The sequence below is a fragment of the Triturus cristatus genome, chromosome 5_2, assembly GCF_964204655.1.
Source record: "Triturus cristatus chromosome 5_2, aTriCri1.1, whole genome shotgun sequence".
Taxonomy (NCBI): domain Eukaryota; kingdom Metazoa; phylum Chordata; class Amphibia; order Caudata; family Salamandridae; genus Triturus; species Triturus cristatus.
The window spans coordinates 610,114,728-610,136,332 of record NC_140588.1 but is presented as its reverse complement, the minus strand read 5'-3'; the positions used below and the strand labels follow the sequence as shown (position 1 = coordinate 610,136,332).

Below are 21,605 nucleotides of genomic sequence, written 5' to 3'. Positions count from 1 at the left end.
GTACTGCATGTATGTGTGCCTGTATGTTTAGTGCTAACATGGGGTCTCAAACAAACAGCTAAACATAGGGTGCTTTTAACTTGGTGTGCAAATGCATTTTGGTTTATTATAGTGCTATAAACAAACATTTCTCAATCTTCAATACTAAAAGGTTACAGGACTCACTGAACTCTATTAGCCATAAATACTTAGTATGCACTGTAGAAAGGTGGTAAATGAACTCCGAGGCAGAAGTTTTTGAGTTCTTCTTTAATCCTGAATGATTGCCCAGCCAACACGTTTCGTCTGGGGAAGTACCCCACAATTTCTTCAGGGCTTATGGCAATGAGAAGGAGATGAGCCGGGAAGGACGTACAACCGGCGGAGAGATTCTCATCTCCCTCTCATTGCCATAAACCCTGAAGAAGTTGTGGGGTACTTCGTTCAGGATTAAAGCAGAGCTCAAAAACTTCTGAGTGTTCATTGTGATTACCAAATACATGCTTGCACATTGAATGTCAATTTGTGTGAACGCATGACACAGAGTAAATATTCGGCAGCTATATGTAGATGTGTGCACAGGCTTATAGCAACAGGCATTGCACGTACAGTTAAACCACAACACTTATCGAGCACTTGCATGTCCAGTAAGTGTGGGGGAAATAAAGAAGAGACTAATACAATGTACCTATCATTACCTGCACCTTTTTTTTAGCATCCAGTGATGTGATTAATAAGTCCTTTTGATTTATTTGTAATGAGTTTTGTTTTATACTTTATGAGAACGATATTATCGGGTTGCAATCCTTATATTGTTCCCTACTGTTTGCTTTTTGCTCTCTGATTTAATTTTAATAGTATCAACTTTAAAAAATAATAATAATTAAAGCACATAGGTCATTTAAGCTTCCAATGAGGAAAATACTTTTTTTTCTAAAGTATAAACCTTATAAAAGAAGCAGCAGATGCTTAGTACTTCTCAGTGTTTAAAAAATATTTTCTCCTTTTTTCATATCTTGTGGCCAGCCAGTGGTATTAGTTTCAAGATAAAAAATGCTGTCAGACACACCAAAACACAGATCTGCATCATAAAAGAGTAACAGTGGTTTGTTAAGAAATTTTATTCTGTTTACAATGTTTATTTATGTATGACAAATAGCTTTCTAAGATGTGTGTTACTTTTCTTCTCTTGCTGATTCCTATCTACTCACTGTGGTAGCACTGTAAATTTATGGAAGGCGTATTCACCTGCATCTATTCAACCATGAGGCTGGAGAAACAATTAAAAACTCACCTTGGGGCGCTTACGACAGACCCACTGTTACAAATGGGGTCTCTGGCTGGCAGTAGTTTGCACCCCGGCCAGGTGGGACCTGCACTTTAGTCCAGGTAAGGGAGTCACACAGCTAAGATAACCCCTGCACACCCTTTGGTAGCTTGGCACGAGCAGTCAGGCATATCTCAGAGGCAATGTGCAAAGCATTTTTACATACACACAAAGTAACAGTGAAAGCACTATAAAATGAGTGCACACCAGTTTAGAAAAATAGCCAATATTTATGTGACACAAGTCAAAATATCACTTTTCAAAGCTTAAATAAGTTCAGTCCATAGTAATCTATAAAAGCGTTTCTTTTAGCACAAAGTACCTTGGATGCATCAAAATTCAAAAATGAAACAGGCGCAGGGGAGGTGAGGTGAGGCGCTGGAAAAGCAAAGCGATGCATCAGTTACTTGCTCCCAGGTAGAGTGATGTATCAGTTCTTTACTGCCAGGAGAGGTGATGCGTTGGTTCCTTACTACTAGGCAGGGGAGGGGATGTGTTGGTTCCTTACTGTCGGGGGTGATGTGTTGGTTCCTTACTGGAAGGGGAGGTGATGCGTTGATCTTAGTATGCATGTCCTTGGTTCCTTACTGCAGGCTGGCATCTATGTAGTGACGGTGTCGAGGGCCGATGTGTCAAAAATCCAGATGCACTGCGTCGATGCGATGCAGAGGCTGTGTAAATTTCACAGTCGCAAAGCAGGCAATGCATTGATTTTTCAGCGGTGAAGCAGTGACTGCGTCGGAGCGGGTGCTGTGGACATTGCTGACACGGTGCTTGAGACTCAGGCTGCGGTTATTTTTCAGCTGCAAAGCAGGTGCTACATTGATTCTTTAGCCACACGGTGGTACTGCATCAAGAAAATGGACACTAAGTCGATTTGTGGATTTCTCACCCGCTTACACTTCTAAGGCCCCAGAACTGGAATTGGCGCCACTTGGCAAGTCAGAGCTCTCAGCAGAACAGCCCAGGCATTGGCAAGTGAAGTCTCTGATGGCCCTGAGACTTATTAACAGAAGGCAAGCAGGTACAAGGTCTTGGAGAACCTTGTCAGCAGGATACAGAAAGCAAAGTCAATTTTTTTCTCTCCCAGGACAGAAGCAGCAAGCTGCAGGCCAGCACAACAAAGCAACAGGCAGAGTGGCAGTCCCTCCTACAGCATCCGGCTCTTCTTCCTGGCAGAAAGCCCTTAGTCCAGAAGTGTTCTGATTTGAGGGTGTCAGACGTCCAATATACCTATAACCCTTTCTACCTTTCAAGAAGACAAACTTCAAAGGAAAGTCTTTGTAGTGCACAAGACCCTGCCTTTCCCTTATCTGGCTCCAGACACACTACAGGGGGGTGGAGACAGCGTTGTGTGAGGACAGGCACAGCCCTATTCAGGTGTCATCCCACCACTCTAGCTCAGGAAGGCTCATCATTCTGGTGATGGCCCATCAGGACATGCAAGACACACCTCAGCTCCATTTGTGTGACTGTCTACAGTGAATGCATAAGAGCCCAACTGTCAGGCAGGCCAGATGTGGATTCTATACACAGGCAGAATCACACAATGATTAAGCAAGAAAATGTCTACTTTCTGAAAGTGGCATTTTCAAACACGCAATTTAAAAACCAACTTCACCAAAAGATGTATTTTTAAATTGTGAGTTCAGAGACCCCAACATCCAAAACTCTATCTGCTCCCAATGGGAAATTGAATTAAAAAAATATTTCAAGCCAATCCCCATGTTACCTTATGGGAGAGATAGGCTTTGCAATAGGGAAAAAGGAAATTAGTAGTATTTCACTATTAGGACATGTAAAACACAACAGTACATGTCCTACCTTTTAAATACAATGCACCCTGCCCATGGAGTAACTTACATGTAGTTAAAGGGAAGATTTGGGCCTGGCAAGTGGTTGCACTTGCCAAGTCGAAATACCAGCTTAAAACTGCACTCAGAGACACTTCAATGGCAGGTCTGAGACATGTTTGCAGGGCTACTCAGGTGGATGACATTATCAGTGCTGCAGGCCTACTAGTAGCATTTGATATACAGGCCCTGGGCACACCTGGTGCACTTTACTAGGGACATACTAGTAAATCCAATAAACCAATCATGGATAAACCAATCACCAATGCAATTTACACAGGGAGCACTTGCACTTTAGCACTGGTCAGCAGTGGTAACGTGCCCAGAGTTCTAAACCAGCAACAACAAAATGCAACACAGTGTGAAAAAACAGGAAGTCAGAAGCAAAAAGACAGGGGAAATCATGCCCAAACTGCCAGGTCTAACACACACCAATCCCAGTCTCAATGCATATCCTTATACATCACGTTGGCATGTCTATGGGTGATAATAAGGTAGCTCATCGAAATATCATTACACCACCTGTTAAAGGAGCCTAATGAATGTCACCTTTTCTGAACATCTTCTAACACAATGGTACCTACAAAATAAATTAAATTGCCGTCCATTGGTCCCACATGGAAAGGACTTCACTTCAACTTTATTGCTTTCACTACTAGATAAATGTGTGACTATGGAAGGCTATAAACAGTTAGCTCTACACTTAATATTGGTATTTATGCACTAAATACAGAACTTTTTGTTCCAATAAATTATATTCCTTCAGCAGACCCCTCCATTCACCATTCCGTCTAGATTGCAGTACATGCACTTCCACATGAACAACGTAACGTAGTTCACGTGCACATGGAACTGCATTGGTCTTAGATTATGTTATCATAAATCATACACACTGGCCATTGCAAATAGTAAACATGCAGGAGAATCCACCAGCTAAATGTCCTCCATCACAGAGGTAACATGGTGGAGAAAATTAAGCCTTTGAGTTCTACCTCATATTTAGCATTTCTGCCCAAATTGGAGATTTTTCAGAAAAAATAGAACTCTTAGTCAGTCCTCCAGAAAAAGAGTTACGTGCAGCTGCCTAGTACAGTAGAGGCTTTATTTGCTTTGTTCTTCAGAACTGTTGATATACGTGGTTTTGCTCTAAAAGGCGCCTCACACATTGTCTTAAATATGTAACTACCTTCACTTAATAGTCTTCTCTCCGAAATGATATGGCTGTAACTCTGAAGAATACATACATTTATTTCAGTGCATCTCACTTATATGTTCCATGTGCAGTCAGATCTGCATGGATCATGCCATTTGGAGTGTACACTTCTCAAGTTGCTACCCATTCCTCTCATGCCAATATTACATGCATTTTGCTCATTCTAAAGATCACATTTCTATAGGTGCCTCCAGATTTATATTTGGTCCTCGGATTATCAGAGCCTAATTGCTAACTCTCGGTGTTACTGATACATGAAGTCCTGGTAACTCTGGTAGTGTGCTTAGATTTCTACTTAACAATGCCATGACAATTCCTGTGGAATTAAAATGATGCAAACTGTATTGATCCTAATGGACCACACATTAGGGCAACTTGCAGATAAAGTCATACTTAATTAGTAGGTGATCTAAATATACTGAGAACTTGTATGATAAGAAAATATCATCACCCTATTAAATCAGCAGAAATCTGTTTTGAAAATTTCCAAATTACTATTCTGTTGTTATTGGCCTAATGGGCACTGCGTCCTAGCTTCCAATAAGGACTAAACTATTCCTCGCTGTTAGTAGTTACAAGCAGAGCCTCCATATTTTCCACCACGGATTAAATATTGTTCGTAAGGCATTGTACCCAAAGCTACTCAGTTACCTGCAGTAACAGAACGGATAACGACTGGTCTCTCACTGCCAGCGACAAAGCCAAATCCATAGACCGGATCACGCTCGATTGTCACATGTCGTAGAGCGTCTGAAATCTGTTGACCACATTCCATATCATTGCCGCTCCCCTCCGGCATCACATGACTAGACATGATGGTGAAGAACGTGCAAGAAAAAAAGAAAGGAATATCAGGAGGATAACAATAACGTTACAGTAAATACAGTCATTTATATGAAATTAGTAATTTTACATAAACTACAGGTGAGTAATTGGTACATGAAATTTGTTTTTAGGTCGAGGTTGGGCCGCACATGCTCTGTTCTGTGAGTCATGCTGTATTCGAGTATGGATTTGAAGCTCTACCCACTCTCCACCCATATTTTCCATTGGCTTGTGTCATTGTCCTTTGTAAATGCTGGCTTGTGGTTCATTATTAGGCTTGTTAGTCCCTCCTTAGTACTGCCTTACCATCATTTGTAACGTCCCATGAGGACTGGCCCTTTTACTTCTGTTGTTAAATGGTGTGTCTGTAAGCACAATTTTCTTTAATGAGTTTCTTCTACTGCAGGCACACCATGCTTTCCTGCAACATTCAGCACACCATGCGCGCTTTCACTTTCCAAGCAGCCCGGGACAATTGTGGTCGCTTCTTTGAAATTAAATAGGTCTAGCATTTACAAGAGTTTGAGCTATTGACATTGTAAATAACAATGTCTTTTATTTATGTGTTAATTATCAAAACGGATAAATAAAAGGCATTGTCATTTACAATGCCAATAGCTTAAACTCTTGCAAATGCGAGACCTGTTGCATTGCAAATGCTTGTTCTTTAAAGTAATGTGAATTGATTTAAACTTTATTTTATCATGTGCTTTCTCAACAATCAAAATAGTGAAAGAGAGAGTCCAGACGGAATTCTAATGCCATTAACCATATAAAAAAGTGTTTCTTTGATAGCACTGATTCCAAGTACTTTCTAGTTATTCTAAGACTTGAAGGACAGCACTTATTGCATTCATGACCTCTAAGTGCATCGTGCCTTTCAGAATTTGTCAGAACAAAACCGGAAAAATCATTTCATTGGCTCAGTTTCTAGTACAGATGGGTTCTTAAGGTCAGAAGATATAAGGTGCAATCATGCCACAGCACTTCAACCACTGTTTCACGACAATACTTAATTAACATAAGCATACACCATTGGGCATATTTCGAGATTGTGGATGATTTTTGTTGGTACGCGTGAACACCAGGAAACATCAAATAAAACAATATAATGAAAATTTCAACAATTGTCCCAAAATAGGACACTAGAGGCGCAATGACGAGTTCCCCTGGTAATCCCCATTTCTTGGTTTGGCTCTCAATGGCATAGGTTATCTGACCCCTCAGAGTTGCCGTACAGAACGGTAAAGGAAAATCCGGAAGTCAGATTTAATAGTTCCCTATTTTAGCAGTTTGCACATTATTATTTTTTTAAGCCTTCTAAACATATAGTGAAATTAAAATCGAACTTTGAGTAGTGCATCAACGATCTCAAAATAAGGGGTAATCTTTGTCCTGAGTCAAGCAGCGTGAGTGATCGTGAACAGCCACAGTCCCTTGCACACAATTTAGGATGATCAAAAGGCTTTAATGGGGACAATGCGATTGGAGCAGTGTAGTAAACAGCTCTACCCGTATGCCTCATCTAATAGTAATATATACGCATTCAACGCATGTATAACCATATTAATCTGTGTGCATTTATGAATGAAACATTGTAGGTGATCACATTTATAAGTAAATCGGGAGTTGCCTGGATATCTAGTTGGGTTGTAACCCTTGTATTCACACTGAATAGAGAACCGTACACTTCTTTAGTACAACAAACAAACTCATTTAGTCGTTGTAATTATAATTGCTCAGGAGCCATTTCCATCTTAATCATAGGCCTGACCTATAACTAGGTCCGAGCACCATTTGTTACACTGTTTCTTTTGTTGATGGTTTCTAGTACGTTGTGTGTTTTTTATCCTCTGCAGGTGCTGTACCAGATACGTTGTTAGCTAGTGAATTGTTTTTGTTTATTGTATTAGCTCGACAGTAAGGTTCCCAGCAATGAAGACTTGGCTTGGACGTGGAGATACGATCATGAGAGAAGTCTTCTGTACCATGGAGTCCAGGCCCATGATACATTCAAGGACACGATGATGTGTACTTCTTTGTGCTGTGATGGAAGTCTACCTGCTCCCAAGTGACACCGTTACCGGATTGGCTCTCTTGTGGAGAAACTGAGAAGGAGAGTCTTCTGGAAACTTTGTGCTGTTTTAAGTGTGTGTTCCTTAGTTTAGTCTAGGAGAGACCTGATCCTAACTTTGCTTAATGGAACCTTCATTTTGTTTCTGATGCTGACACCCTCTTTCATTCCCCGTTTTCCCGTTCCCATTTTCATTTAGAATCCCCCTTTGGCTTTAATACCTTTAACTTAGAAAACCTTTAGGGAACACTTAATTTGGATATTTGCCTTCTCTATATAGTTGGATGTAGCATCTTGTTCTTTATAATTCTTACATTTAAATTACTCCACCATTTTAATCTGCAACCTTTATGATACATTTATGAATCTCTACTAACTGATTTGCATTGTGATTTGACTAATTTGTAAATAAAACCCTTAAGGTAGAAACTCGATTCTCTCTGTCGTGTCTATGGAGCCACATTGGTTTCACTGTATTTGAAAATGCATTCAAATGCTAGCTCGTAATATTCTCAACATGTCGCCTAGAGAAGGTCCATAGGCTAGTGAGGGAGTTTTTTTGATTAATACAGCCAGCGAATGAGATTTAAGAAGCTCCACTTGATCATCATCCCGGGGCACGCAGTACATACATGGTTGGTAGACTGTCTTATTTTTCCCTCTTTACAGCATCATAAATGTTTCAATTTAATTTTAATTGAACGGCTAAAAGGATAGCAAAAACTAATTTGGCCGTCCTGAAGAAGATGGCAACCAACCTCGCTTGCAGTAATCTCGGGTGTTGGGGGAGCTGAATTCCCTCTTTTTAAATTGCTCCCAGATTGTGCAGTAATACCACACACCTTAGATTTTCCCGCATGAACATTCAGAAGAAAATACCTGAAAAATGTGCATGGGGAAAAGAGACAGCAATCAATGCGGAGCAAACATTGGTGAGGAGAGTGTGTTGGTGTTAGCCCTAGTGGTAACATTTCTGCAAATCCTGTAAAGGTATTCCAGCTTAGATTTTGAGTAAGTCCAGCACCACACATGCCAACCAATGAACCTGCAACACCCTTCCATACAAAATAATAGAGTCAGGGGCTTAGACGATGCAGTAAGGTTTATGATGGCTAAAATGAAATTTGGCAATAATAACCTTTTCTTCTAGTAAATGTTTATCTGCCTAACATGACTCAAGATAGCTTCACAGCACTTTGGGCAAAAATAGAATCTTTTCAGTATGATACGTAATTCTAGAGATGGACTTCAATGCAAGGACAACATCAGTAGGCCTTAGCAAAATCTAAATTGTGCCAGCATAATTTGAATTATTTTGGGAATTTCATATTATGTTTGTTATGCAAATTTCCAGAAATCATGCCTTCATTTCACTTTGTGTAATTATGTGTCATTCGCTGTAATATTTTACAGTGGATGCGTCATTCGCATTAAACATTTACTGCGAATGCATGATAATAACAGAAAGCAAGCAACTGTTATTTGGGGTGCTTTTTTTTTGCACTATTCTTTTACTGCAAAATGCATTCTTGTATAAAAATATTGATGCATGGACACATTTCACATTACAATATAGCAGGAAATGATGGATCTTTATTTTGCATAATTGTTTGCAATTTTCTGTAATTTTGTCGAAATATTGCATTATTATGCGAAAGCAAATTACTCAATTTTCCCACACTTCTAAACAGCACGTACAGGTTGAATTACGTATAGGAGGCCTTATGAGGGACACCTTATCTGGAAAAATTGTGGCCTACATGGACTATTCATTAATGTTTCCGTCTCACAATCTAAAGCCTGAGAAAATCAAAGAATCCAAACGAGAAGTTGAGAGGGCAACAAACACCCAAGAGCACACGCTACTGCAATAGAATCTAATCTTTAGTCAGGCTTTAGACGCTCTCTGTGAAGGTTACTGATGGAACCTTTTCACTTTCCTTAACTATAAATAACATTTTCCATTTATATATTGGGATTCAAAGGGGTGGCCATTTTTGTATTATGGCATTTAGTCTTGAGAATGGTTTCAAGTGCTATTGAACTGTGACACCAAACTTTCAATGAATATTCTGCATCAACCACAATATCTCCACATAGTCCATCCCTCATAAGCAATATAAAAACTATTTGATGAACATTCATTGGCTGAGTGGTTACTTCACTGACTGCAGTCAGATATACATTGATTGATTTTAACATATAATGATTATGTGGCTAAAATCAGTGAGTGACTCTGTTTTGACCATGTGTATCTATAGATCAACATCATTATAAACGTAGTATTGGAAAAACTGGATATCTTAATAAACTCCCCATATGTGATGTTGTTCTATACAGTGTACAACTCTATATCTTCCCATTGCTGCATTGGTGTTTGCTTCATCAATGTTTATTTAGACAAAACATTGATTATTCACTTATTTGGCTCTCTAAAATTATTCCTTCCTTCTACTCTTCTACTCATGATCAGTCTCTGGGTGGGATAATTGGGTTGTCTATTCTGTGTTGATTTAAATGTACAATGGGGCAAGACCAAAGAAATAATTTAAAAAACTTAAGGCATTGAAATGGTTTGAATATCGAAGATGTGTGGGCAATTAAAAATCCAAGTGAAAGGGAATATAACTTTTATTGACCTGTGCGTGAAAGTCATTCAAGGTTTGACAGTTTCTTGATTACAAAATTTTAACTTTTAATCAATAAATATGTAGAAATTGGAAATATGCTAATTGCAAACCATGATAAGTAATTCTGGAAATAGACCTATGCCCTAAAATTGTAAAAAAAAAAAGGCAATACGGAAAACTAAATACATCTCTCTCAAAAAGCCAACAACTGATCAGCACTATCCAGTACTGTACATACACACACAGTAATACAGTGAAAACACTACATGAGTCAACACCAGTTTAGAATAAAATCCAATATTTATCTGATTAAAACAAGACCACAACAACAAAAATACAACATACACAAGTAAAGATATCACTTTTCAAAGGTTAATTAAGTTCAGTCCATAGAAATCTATGGATGCGTTTCTCAAATCAAAAATGAAAACATGCACATGGGTGGTGAGGCACAAGATAAAGAGAGCAATGCATGGATTCCTTACTCCCAGGGAAGGTGAAGGGTTGGTTCCTCACTGCCAGTGGAGGTGATGCGTCAGTTCCTTACTGGAAAGGGGAGGTGACGCATTGATTTCTGGACATGTGGCCTTTGTTCCTTGCTGTGGGGCAACGTCGATGAAGAGACAGCGAAGTACCGTGCAACAAAAATCCAGACACGCTGTGTCAATGCGGCAGCGGCGAAGCAGGCACTGCGTCTATTTCACAGTCACAAAGGAGGACGTGCGTCTATTCTCCAGCCAAAAAAGAGGGGCTGCGTTGGAATTGGAGCAGGCACTGCGAACGTCATGACACGGCGCTCCGGACTCAGGCTGTGGTAATTTCTCAGCTGCACAGTAGGTGCTGCATTGTTTATTTTGCCTCACAGTAGTGATGCATCTATTTTTCAGCCAAACTTGCAGTGCTGCATCGAGAAAACAGGCACTGAGAGTAAATGCATGGCTTTTCTCACCAGTTTGCACTTCTAAGTGCCCTGATACTGGATTTGGCATAATTTGGCAAGTGAGGCCTCTCAGCAGAAAAGCCCATGTACTGGTAGGTGAAGTTTTCGATGGCTCTGAGACTTCTTAACAGGAGGCAAGCACAACCACAAGCCCTTGGAGAACCTTGGAAGCAGGATGTAGAATGCAAAGTCCAGTCTTTTCACTCCCAGGACAGAAGCAGCAAGCAGCAGACCAGCACAACAAAGAAGCAGGCAGAGTTCAGTTCCTCCTACAGAATCCAGCTCTTCTTCCTGGCAGAATGTCCTTTAGTCCAGAAGTGTTCTGATTTGAGAGTGTCAGAGGTCCAATACTTATACCCCTTTCTGCCTTTGGAGTAGGCAACTTCAAAGGAAAGTCTTTGTAGTGCACAAGTCCCTGCCTTTCCCTGACCTGACCCCAGACACACTACAGGGGGGTGTAGACAGCTTTGTGTGAGGACAGGCACAGCCCTTTTCAGGTGTCAGTGACAACCCCTCCCACCACTCTAGCTCAGGAAGGCCCATTAGCCGGGGGATGGCCCATAAGGATATGCAAGACACACCTCGGCTCCCTTTGTGTGACTGTCTAGAGTGAATGCACAAGAGCTCAACTGTCATCCTAACCCATACGTGAATTCTACAGACAGGCAGAGGCACATAATGGTTAAGTAAGAAAAGGCCCACATTCTAAAAGTGGCATTTTCAAACATGCATTTTAAAAATCAAACTTCATCAAAATATGTACTTTTAAATTGTGAGTTCAGAGAACCTAAACTCCAAATCTCCATCAGCTCCCAATGGGAAAAAACACTTAAAAGATATTTCAAGGCAATCCCTGTGTTATGCTATGGGAGAGATAGTACTTGCAATAGTGAAAAACGAAATTAGCAGTATTTCACTATTAGGACATGTAAAACACACCAGTACATGTCCTACCTTTTGAATGCACTGTACCCTGCCCATGAGGCTGTCATTGGTATACCTTAGGGGTGACTTACATGTAATAAAAGGGAAGGTTTGGGCCTGGCAAGTGGGTGCACTTGCTAGGTCGAAATGGCAGTTACAAACTGCACACACATACACTGCAGTGGCAGATCTGAAACATGTTTGCAGGGCTACTCCTGTGGGTGCCACAATCACTGCTGCAGGCCCACTAGTAGCATTGGATTTACAGGCCCTGGTGTGTGCACTTTATTAAGGACTTATTAGTAAATCAAATTTGTCAATCATGGATAAACCAATCACCAATGTAATTTAGACTGAGAGCATATGCAGCTTTAGCATTCGCTAGGAGTGGTAAAGTTTACGGAGCCCTAAAGCCAACAAAAACAGGTCAGAAAAAATAGGAGGAAGAAGGCAAAACATGTGGGGATAAACCTGTAAAAATGGCCATGTCCAACACTGTATGATTGTGTTAATTACTAATACGTTCGGACAAATGTGATCATGATAATTAATTACACTAAATTTGTCGAGTACTATGGCAAAACAATGAGATTGATGTTTTTCTTGAAAAAGCTAATTTTCAGAGCTTAACTAAAAAAGATTAAAAAATAATACCAGCAGAAATAAATATTAGATAAGTTCAGAGGGCAGTAACACTACTTAAAGCCAACTGGGTAACTGCTGCCAATTCACGTAAATGGTAATAACAAACTGAACAATCAGCCCTTATGTTACACCCACACCTAGAGCTTACCAGAAGCAACAAGCATTGAGAGGATGAAAATTGCACAGTTGGGCACAGTGTTGCAGGATGCAGTGCTCAGCACATGGTTGAGCAATCTCACGGAAAAGGCTGCCCCGGCATTTCTTCAGTTTAGGCTTAGGTTTAGGGGATTTGTAGAGCGCATGACTATCCTTGGGCATCTCAGCGCTGCGGTAATACAGGATGGAAGCTGTTATCATTTAGGATTAGGGGAAGAGCCAGGTCTTCAGTTTCTTTTTTAAGGATACTTCATTTTCAGTAAGTCGGAGCTCTGGGTCCAGACTGTTCCAGAGTGTTGGTACCAGATGGGTGAAGGACCTTCGACCCCATCTGGCTCTCTTGAATGCGGTCACGTTCATCATGAATTTTGAACTTGATCTGAGTTGTCGACGGGGAGAGTAATGAGAGACCAACTTTTGGATGAGGGCCGGTCCTCTCCCATACATGGCTCGGTGAGCTAGGCTTAAGGACTTACATTTAATTCTGGCTTGAACCGGAATCCAATGCAGCTCTCTCAGTGCTGGTCTAACTGAGTGGTGTCTAGGTAGGTTCAACAGTAGTTGGACAGCTGCATTCTGTACGACTTGTAGTCTGTTCGTGACATATTTAGGAGAGCCAAGAAAGGCCTGGACTACCGTCTTCCTAGAATCCTATGGAAGTAGGGATATTATTTTTCTGATCAAGCGTATTATCCCAAAGCAGGTGCCTGATAATTTTTTTTGCCTGGACCTCCATCGTTAAGTTCGGGTCTAGCCACATACCTAAGTTTTTTATGGCTGTTTTAGGGGGAGGAGATGGTCCCCAATTGGTGGGCCAAGAGATCTCCGCGCGAGGGTTAAAGTTGTTGCCCAAAATCATCAGTTTTGCTTTTTATCCATTCAGTTTGAGGCTACAGTCTGCCATCCATGATCCGATTTTTTCCAGGCAAGGGGCGAGTTGTCTGTGGTCTGAGTTGGGGGAGTCTGAGATTGAGAACACCAGTTGTGTGTCATCGGCATATGACACGATGGAGAGGCCAAATTCCTGTGTTATATGAGCCAAGGGGCTGAGATAAATGTTAAAAAGTGTTGGACTCAGGGAGGATCCCTGAGGGACTCCCCAAGGTGCTGAGAGGGAGTCTGACTTAAATCCCGCCTCCATACATTGGAAGGTTCTGTCACTCAAGAATGACGTAACCCATTGGTTAGCTGTTCCTCTGATTCTGACATTCTCCAGTATTTGAATTAGCACTGTGTGGTCTCCCGTATCAAACACCGCGCTCAAATCCAAAAGTACCAGGGCCGTGGTTCTCCCTTGATCAAGGATGGATTTGAGTTTTTCAGTGACAACCAACAGGCTGACTCCGTGCTATGTTTTGGTCTGAACCCCATCTGAGACTGGTGTATGATGTTGTGATTTTCAAGGAAAGTGGAGATCGTGCAGTTCACGTGTTTTTCTGCCATCTTGCCTAAAATAGGCAATAATGATATTGGGCGGTAGTTGGCTAGATCTGCAGGGTCCAATTGTGCTTTTTTAGCAGGGGTTTAATGTTGGCATGTTTCCATTCTGAGGGTACCTTGCCAGTCATCTAATAGGGTGCTCCACGATCCCCAAGAAGAGTCTAGTGGGAAGGACGGCAGGAGGACTGCAGAGATCTGCATAAGATGATTGATGTAAAACGTGTTCTTCTTCCTAGCATGCTTAGTTGATGACATATGTTAAACGAAAGAGACATAGTCAGGCCTTAGGAATTGCCCTTTTAAAGATGGTGGTTGGTCCAGAGATTTCAACATGAAGTTCCCAATCCAAAATAAAACTGAGGTTTTCTGTGATATTGGCTCCATTACAAAATATATATAAAGGATTAACCATTGAAGGATGAGTCACAATGTATTTGTTCTCCTATTTTTCATTGCATTCCTCATTCGATTTCTTAGAGCACCCAGTATGTGCCACGTTATAATATTAATTCTAAACCATGCAAAAATCTGACCTGGTGTTCCAATGATTGACTGATCTCTCTATGTGCTGTAAATGTAGCCTCTAAATTTTAAATCTTAAATGTTAAGATTGGAAAACATTGCATCAAAACTATTGTATGACAGTCAGACTGGTTTTATTAAATTAAAGGATGGTTTAAACATACAACACACTAAGCCCACTTGACATTTTGTATAATAACTCAGAAGTCACACTAAGGCTGGATGGCACAAGGTATGATGTTCCTTTTTGTACACAGCTCTTAGCTACTTTGGCTCTCCTGTAGAATTTTTATCTTTTCGAACTAACCTGTATAAAGGAGCTAAGGCACAGATTCAAACCAATTGAATTATAGCTAAAAATTTAAATTAGATCAAATTAATTCTTCAGGGCTGTCCATTATCACCAATTCTCTTTGTTCTCATTTTAGAACTCCTTCTTATACATCTGAGAAACAATCATGTTCTGAATTAGATATCTCCCAATTCTTCTAATCTAAAAACTTCAGTCTATGCTAATGATGTGTTGCTTCTTCTCGCAAACCGTACTTACTTGGTAGTACAAACTTTAAACATAATTGAAATGCATAGTCAGTACTAAGGTTACAAACCCAATCTGATTAAATGTATGTGCTCCTAATCTCCAAATCTTTCCTCAAGGAGCCTATTGAATGGTTAGCCATTAAATGATCTCCTAATGGTATCAAGTATCTGTGTTTACAGATTGTGGGAGATCCTTCAAAGATTGTAGATTGTAATCTACAGGACTTTTTTTTTTTAAGTATGGACAAACTCTGATATATTCGCACATTTTTATCTGTGTTTATGGCAAAAGATAAATGCTCCTAACATGAAGGTCTTGCTCAAGTTCTCATACCACTCTAGTTGTACAACACATTTAATTAAGAAAAACATTTAAAGCTTAGAAGCAAATAGATCACTTGGAGGGTTCCTCAAGTCTTAAGGAAAGAAACCTACAATATCTAGGGAAACGAGACAAAAGAGATTAGAGACGGTAGCGAGAGGGGGAAGAACATGGCAGCCATTTGTTAAGCGGTCGCCGGCCGCTGGAGACTCCCATGTCCCATTTCTAAACATGGGGAAGCCGAAGACTTGCAAAAACTACATAATTTGACTCCCGTAATCTCTGCGTTAATTTCTTATTGAAGAATCGACTCACCATTTGCGTCTGGGGAATGTGTTTTGGAGTGTCTGCAGAGCTCCCGCGTTGGACCGCTGCTGCCCTGGAGCTGAGGAGAGGCCATAGAGCGGCGGCCCGCGGGCTCCTCCGCGTTGACTCTGGAAGAGGCAGAGGCAGCACAAGGAAGTTGTTTACCCTGTAGAAGGTTGTTTTGTGTTCGCCCTCTAGATGTGGTGGGCTTGCTTTGTCTCTGCAGTTGCAGTCTGAGGTACAGGGGGACCGGGAGGAGGGAGGAATCTTTGATAACCTCGGTGAAGTTCCCAAGTGTAAAACGCCTGCAAGGGAGGACGGTAAGCTTGCCCTGCCTTCCTTTTTTACACTGCAATCACAACCACGATTAGAGCAGGCATCAGGGGGCCAAGAAGGGGGCCAGGAGGGGGGCCTTTTAAGATTAGTACAGCTCCCATTAACATCAAAGGCTTGACAAAAAACATTAAGAGGTAGGAGGCGTACAGCACCACAGGGGTCGAAAAAAGGGAAGCCTGCGGATAAAAACATCAAACTCCCATTAGAGGGCAAACCAGGTACATCTAAGGATACAATTCAGAAGAAAGGAAGCAACACCTTGGCTATAGTACCTGAAAATAATTCAACTTTCCAGCCCTGTGAAATTAAGGGCAGGAGCATTAAAGCAGTTGGAGCTAAGGGTGATTCTTTGGATTCAAAAGTTAAGACCACCCCCTCTCTGAGGTCTTATTTTAAAAATCAACCTCAGGTGCTGGACGTGGTAACACAGGGGGAGACACTCAGAAAGAGCTCTCTGCAGTTGAAGTTGGGGCATTTTTTGGAGGGTATGGAGGAGACAGAAGCAGTAGATTTCCACCTCCCGGTTACACTAATACCAGCACAAACGCCATCCACAAAGAAACCTGGAACTTCTGAGTTGGCCTCAACTATGACCTCAGATGAGGGCAGGGGTCATGCGGGAGGAGATAATCTTGCCTGTGGAAGAATGGAGGCCAGCGGCAGGGGAGCTCACAGCTCGGGGGGGTCCTTGGTGGCATCCCTGGAGGCGCTCTTTTCTACTCTTTCAGAAGATATCAGAAAGGCTTTTTCTGTTTCAGAGACAAATCAAGGGGAGATCAGGCTTTTTTGTGAGTCTCGTGAGAAAAAAGTGGACCTCCTAAATTCTAAGACAGTGGCTCTAGAAAGCTCAGTCGGAGAACTCAGAGATGACTTGGGAGCTGCTAAGGTAGATATTTCTTTGCTCAAGAGGGAAGAGACTGTGCTCCGAGACAGACTTGAAATGCTGGAAAACAATTCTTGGCGCAATAATTTGCTCCTTTTGAATGTCCCTGAGGGAAAGGAGGGGGAAAATCTCAAGTCCTATATAGTGACTCTTATAAAGGAATCAATCCAGATTCAAGTATCTGAGGAGGACTTGAAGAAGGACATACAGAGGATCCACAGGGACCCATTTAGGAAACATCCGAACCGGCCAAAGCCAAGAATTTTTTTATACATTTTCTCACATTTTCCTTGAAAGAGAAAATTCTGAATCGTGCCTTAAAACAGAAATCTTTGAAACCTAGAGACTTTGCTTTTGAGATCCGCTCGATCCTGGCACGTGTCACGCTGGACAGACAATGGGAACTGGGCAGGAAGATGGATGAATTCAAGAAACTGGGCACGGTCGCCCAGTTAAAATTTCCTGCACTCCTAAAAATTATGCGTAATAACAAGATCTATAATATAAAAACAGTACAGGAGGCAGATGAGCTTTTGGAAAATTTAGCCAAAACTTCCAAATAGCTCTGCCATGTTCTTATGCTCACCCTCTCCTTAGCATAGGTTCCTTCCCCGGTGCCCCGGGGCTTAGGGGGGAGGTTGAACCCTATATTTTCAAGATTTAAGATCTTCTGAGTTATCAGGTTTTAGAAAGACAGGCATGACATAACTATGGGTCAGTTATTTGGCTATGCACAATTATATGGGGTTATAGCACTAGTGGAAAAACCTTTACGGGAACTAGACAGAGAGCTTTCGCTTCCCATCTCTTTGTATTACTTTTGAGTAGCTAGGGACAGGGAGGCAGCCCTGGTAGGCAGAATCTGGACTATCAGTCCAGGTAAATAGGGGTAGGGTTCTTCAGGGAGGGGTTCAAAGATTTTGGGGGGAAGGTAGGGGAGCACAAGGTGGGGAGCATAGGGGTAAGAAAGAAAATACATTCTCATTCGCCTTCTTGTTTGGTTTATTTATGGATGTAGCGTTTGGTTTGGGTTCGACATTCGGAGAGACCTGTCATACTTAGGGTCCTGTTGCTTAAACCACCATGAGAACCATACAGCTTTTGTCTTGGAACGTCAATGGCCTCCGAATGAAAAATAGGAGGGCAAAAATACTACATTATCTCAAAGATTCATCTGCTCAGATAATTATCTTACAAGAGACACATCTATTGAAAGAGGAAATAAGTGGAATCTTTAGCAAGGTCAGATGGATAGAACACTGTGTTACCTCTAATCAGAGTAATAACAGTAGAGGGGTGGCCATTCTGGTGAAAAAACAAGCATACGCTTGTATCCTAGATACAATGATAGACCCAGGTAGCAGATGGGTAATTGTTAAATTATCTCTTCAGGGTTTTCTTTTAACAGTAGTGGGCTACTATGGCCCTAACCAAGATGGCCCTTCCACTTTGAAAACTATTTTTATGAATTTGCTGGATTTTCCAGAACCAGTTATCTTGGCTGGTGATTTTAATATTGTTTTGAATCCCCAACTGGATAAGTCCCCAAGTAGTAGGGCGAATGTTTTGTCTAAGTCGAGGACATATCTCCAAATGATGATGAGGCAAAATGGATAATGTGATATTTGGAGGGAAAGGTCGGGCTCCCAAATAGGCGTCTCCTTTTACAACCACAAATACAGAAATAAATCAAGGATCGACTACATTCTGGTTAGTCAGGAATTGAGGGGTAAAATCAAAGATATAGGCTACCTGACTCCCCACTTATCAGACCATGGAGTAGTATGGATGGATTTAATCCTGGAGGAGAAGGAGCAATTAAGGAGGTGGACATTTGATCGTTCAATACTCCTGGATGAATTAGAAGTTAAATATCTGTTCCAGGAGACAAAGTCCTTCCGTAACATAAACATTGGTTCAGCCGAGGTTTCAGTGGTCTGGGATGCTTGGAAGGCTTACCTGAGGTGTCTGGTCACCAGTAGAACGTGCCACAAGAACTAGCGCTACAGGGAGGAGATAGCCCACGCTGAATGCGAGATGAAGGCAGTAGAGTCGAGCCTGAATGGGGAAGACGACTCTGTAAAACGCCTGGCACATTTGGGGAGACTGAGGACATTGAAAGACCAATAAGAGAACACTATCCAGACGAGGATTTCTAAAAAATGGGAGGCCAGTAAGCTTGCTCATTTTGAATATGGGGAGGGGGCTAGTAAACGTCTCGCATGGAAAGCAAAGACTGACCGGGTTCATAATAACATAAAGCAAATTGACATTGAACATAATAACACTTTGGTAGATACGGACGAAGAGATTGGAGAAGCTTTCCACACATTCTTTCAAGATCTATATACTGAAGATAACGTGGTAGAGAGCAGCCGTGCTAGAGATTGGCTAAGGGGAATTAAGCTCACCTCCTTAAATTCCTCCCAACGAGATAACCTCAAGCTGGATATAACTCAGCAGGAGGTCAGGAAAGCCATTTCGGCATGTAAAGGTGGTAAGGCTGCGGGGCTTGATGGGCTTCCTGTCGAATTATACAGATGCTTGGGAGAGGCAATAATTGTTATGTTATGTTATATTTAATTTATACAGCGAGCAGCTACTCGAAAGTGTCCAAGCGCTAGCTTTGGAAAAGAGAAAGAAGAAGTGCACACCAATCCAGACTAAAAAAGCAATGTTTTACATTTTTTCTTAAACAAAAGAGGGTCCTGGGTAGCCCGAAGAGCTAAGGGCAACAAATTCCAGGCAAGACCAGCTTTACGCACAAAGGAGTTCCCCCCAGTCTTTGGCGGTTAAACCTGGGGGTCTGAACCAGCAGCTGAGCAGACGAACGCAGCTATCTCCCTGGTGTGTAAAAGGCAAACCTCTTCCGCAGATAGATAGGTCCCAGACCATAAAGGGCCCGGTGGGCAATGGATAACATTTTGTATTTCAAGCGGGATTCAACTGGGAGCTAATGCAAGGAGCGCAGGTGAGTGCGAACACTAAGCCTTGAACGCAATCCCCGAAGAAGCCTGGCCGCCGAGTTTTTAACAACTTGCAATTTCTTAACTAAAAATCCTGGACTGCCAACCAAGAGACAGTTGGCATAGTCCAAACGGGATAGAATGAGGGCGTGGACCACAGTTTCTTTGGCCCTACCTGGCAGAAGAGGAAGGAACTTCCTCAAGGTTTTCAGAGTGCCAAAACAGGCACCGACCAGCTTCTTCCGACTCTTCGACTGTGACAGCACTATCTAATAAAATACTAGTGGATGGTGTTAGACCTCCAGCCTCGTGGGGAGAAGCTACTATAACACTGCTTTTAAAAATAGGGAAATCTCCTGTGAATTGTGGGTCATATAGACCCATCTCTCTCTTAAACTCTGACTACAAAGTTTTTACTAGGATCTTGGCAGATAGGTTGGGGGCGGTGGCGGGTGGTTGGTACATTTAGATCAAAAGGGGTTTTTGAGAGGCAGGAATTTACATGATCTTACATATGATTTTATCGGACCTATTGATCTTGCTTCCACCTTTGCATTACCACTTGCAGCTATGACACTAGACGCCACCAAGGCTTTTGATAGGATTAACTGGATGTATCTTTTGGCAGTGTTAGAAAAGTTCAACTTTGGTGTCAAGTTTTGTAGTTATCCAGCTTATTTATAGTGATCCATCGGCAAAACTCCTAGTTAATAACAAACTGACCAACCCTTTCAAGATCAGTATGTGAACCAGACAGGGCTGCCCCCTCTCCCCCCTCCTATTTGATATGTATATAGAGCCTTTTGCACAGCGTCTCAGGGAGGAGATGGGGATTGCACCTTTCAAGTTTGGGGTATGGGAGAGGAAGGTAGACCTCTATGCGGATGATATCTTGATCTTTACATCTGATCTAGAGTCATCCTTTCCCCATGTCATTAGGTTGGCAAATGATTTTGGGCTGGTGTCTGGTTATGAGATTAATGAGAAGAAAACTGACATTATGTCATGGAATCTCATGAAGTGTCGATGCCAAACAAAAAGCGACATATGATATCTAGGGGTTAGGTTTGTCCAAAATATAGACAAGATCTCAGAGACTAATCTGGCAAATGTCTCTAGGGAGTGCCAGACACTTATGAAATCATGGACGCATCTCTCTCTGACCATTTTGGGTAGAATTCATTTGATAAAAATGGTTATATTACCAAAAATTAGTTTTCTTTTACACCATTCCTTTGCATTTTGAAAAGAATGCCATTGACAAGTTGCAGCAAGCAATTCATTCATTTATATAGGCTTATAAAGCTACGAGGATAGCTTAGAAGAAGCTAAGGCGCAGGAGGGAGAAAGGGGGCCTTACACTTCCGGATCTCCAATACTACGCCTGGGCCTTTCAGCTGACACATTCCAGAATGTTGCTGAAATCCCCAGACCTGTCAGAGAGGTGGGTTATGTTTTTGGCCATGTAGATGGAGTAGGGCTGTCACGTGAGGGGTTTCTTTTTAAGTATGGAGATCAGAAGTAATTCAAGAAAATCCGTCTGAAAGTCCTATTGGGCATGGCTCGTACATGGACCAGAATGAAGCAATGTACTGGTTTAAATTACTTTTCAAGCTTGGCTCCTGTATGGGACTCTCCTGGATCTCCGGACAGTTCGAAAGATGAATTGGCAACCCCTTTAAAAACGGCAGGGCTTTTGGTGTGGAGTGATTTGGCTACTGATG

At 41.6% G+C, this 21,605-nt stretch overlaps 1 protein-coding gene across 1 annotated transcript in view; it reads right to left on the bottom strand.

Moving 5' to 3' along the window:
* The window catches only part of FRMPD3 (FERM and PDZ domain containing 3), a 1,009,771-nt gene that overhangs the window by 848,712 nt on the left and 139,454 nt on the right, over positions 1-21,605 (bottom strand). Inside the window, exon 2 of the mRNA XM_085607691.1 lies at positions 5,024-5,178. Coding sequence (XP_085463817.1) covers positions 5,024-5,178 — 155 coding nt within the window. The remainder of the gene's footprint in view (positions 1-5,023; positions 5,179-21,605) is intronic.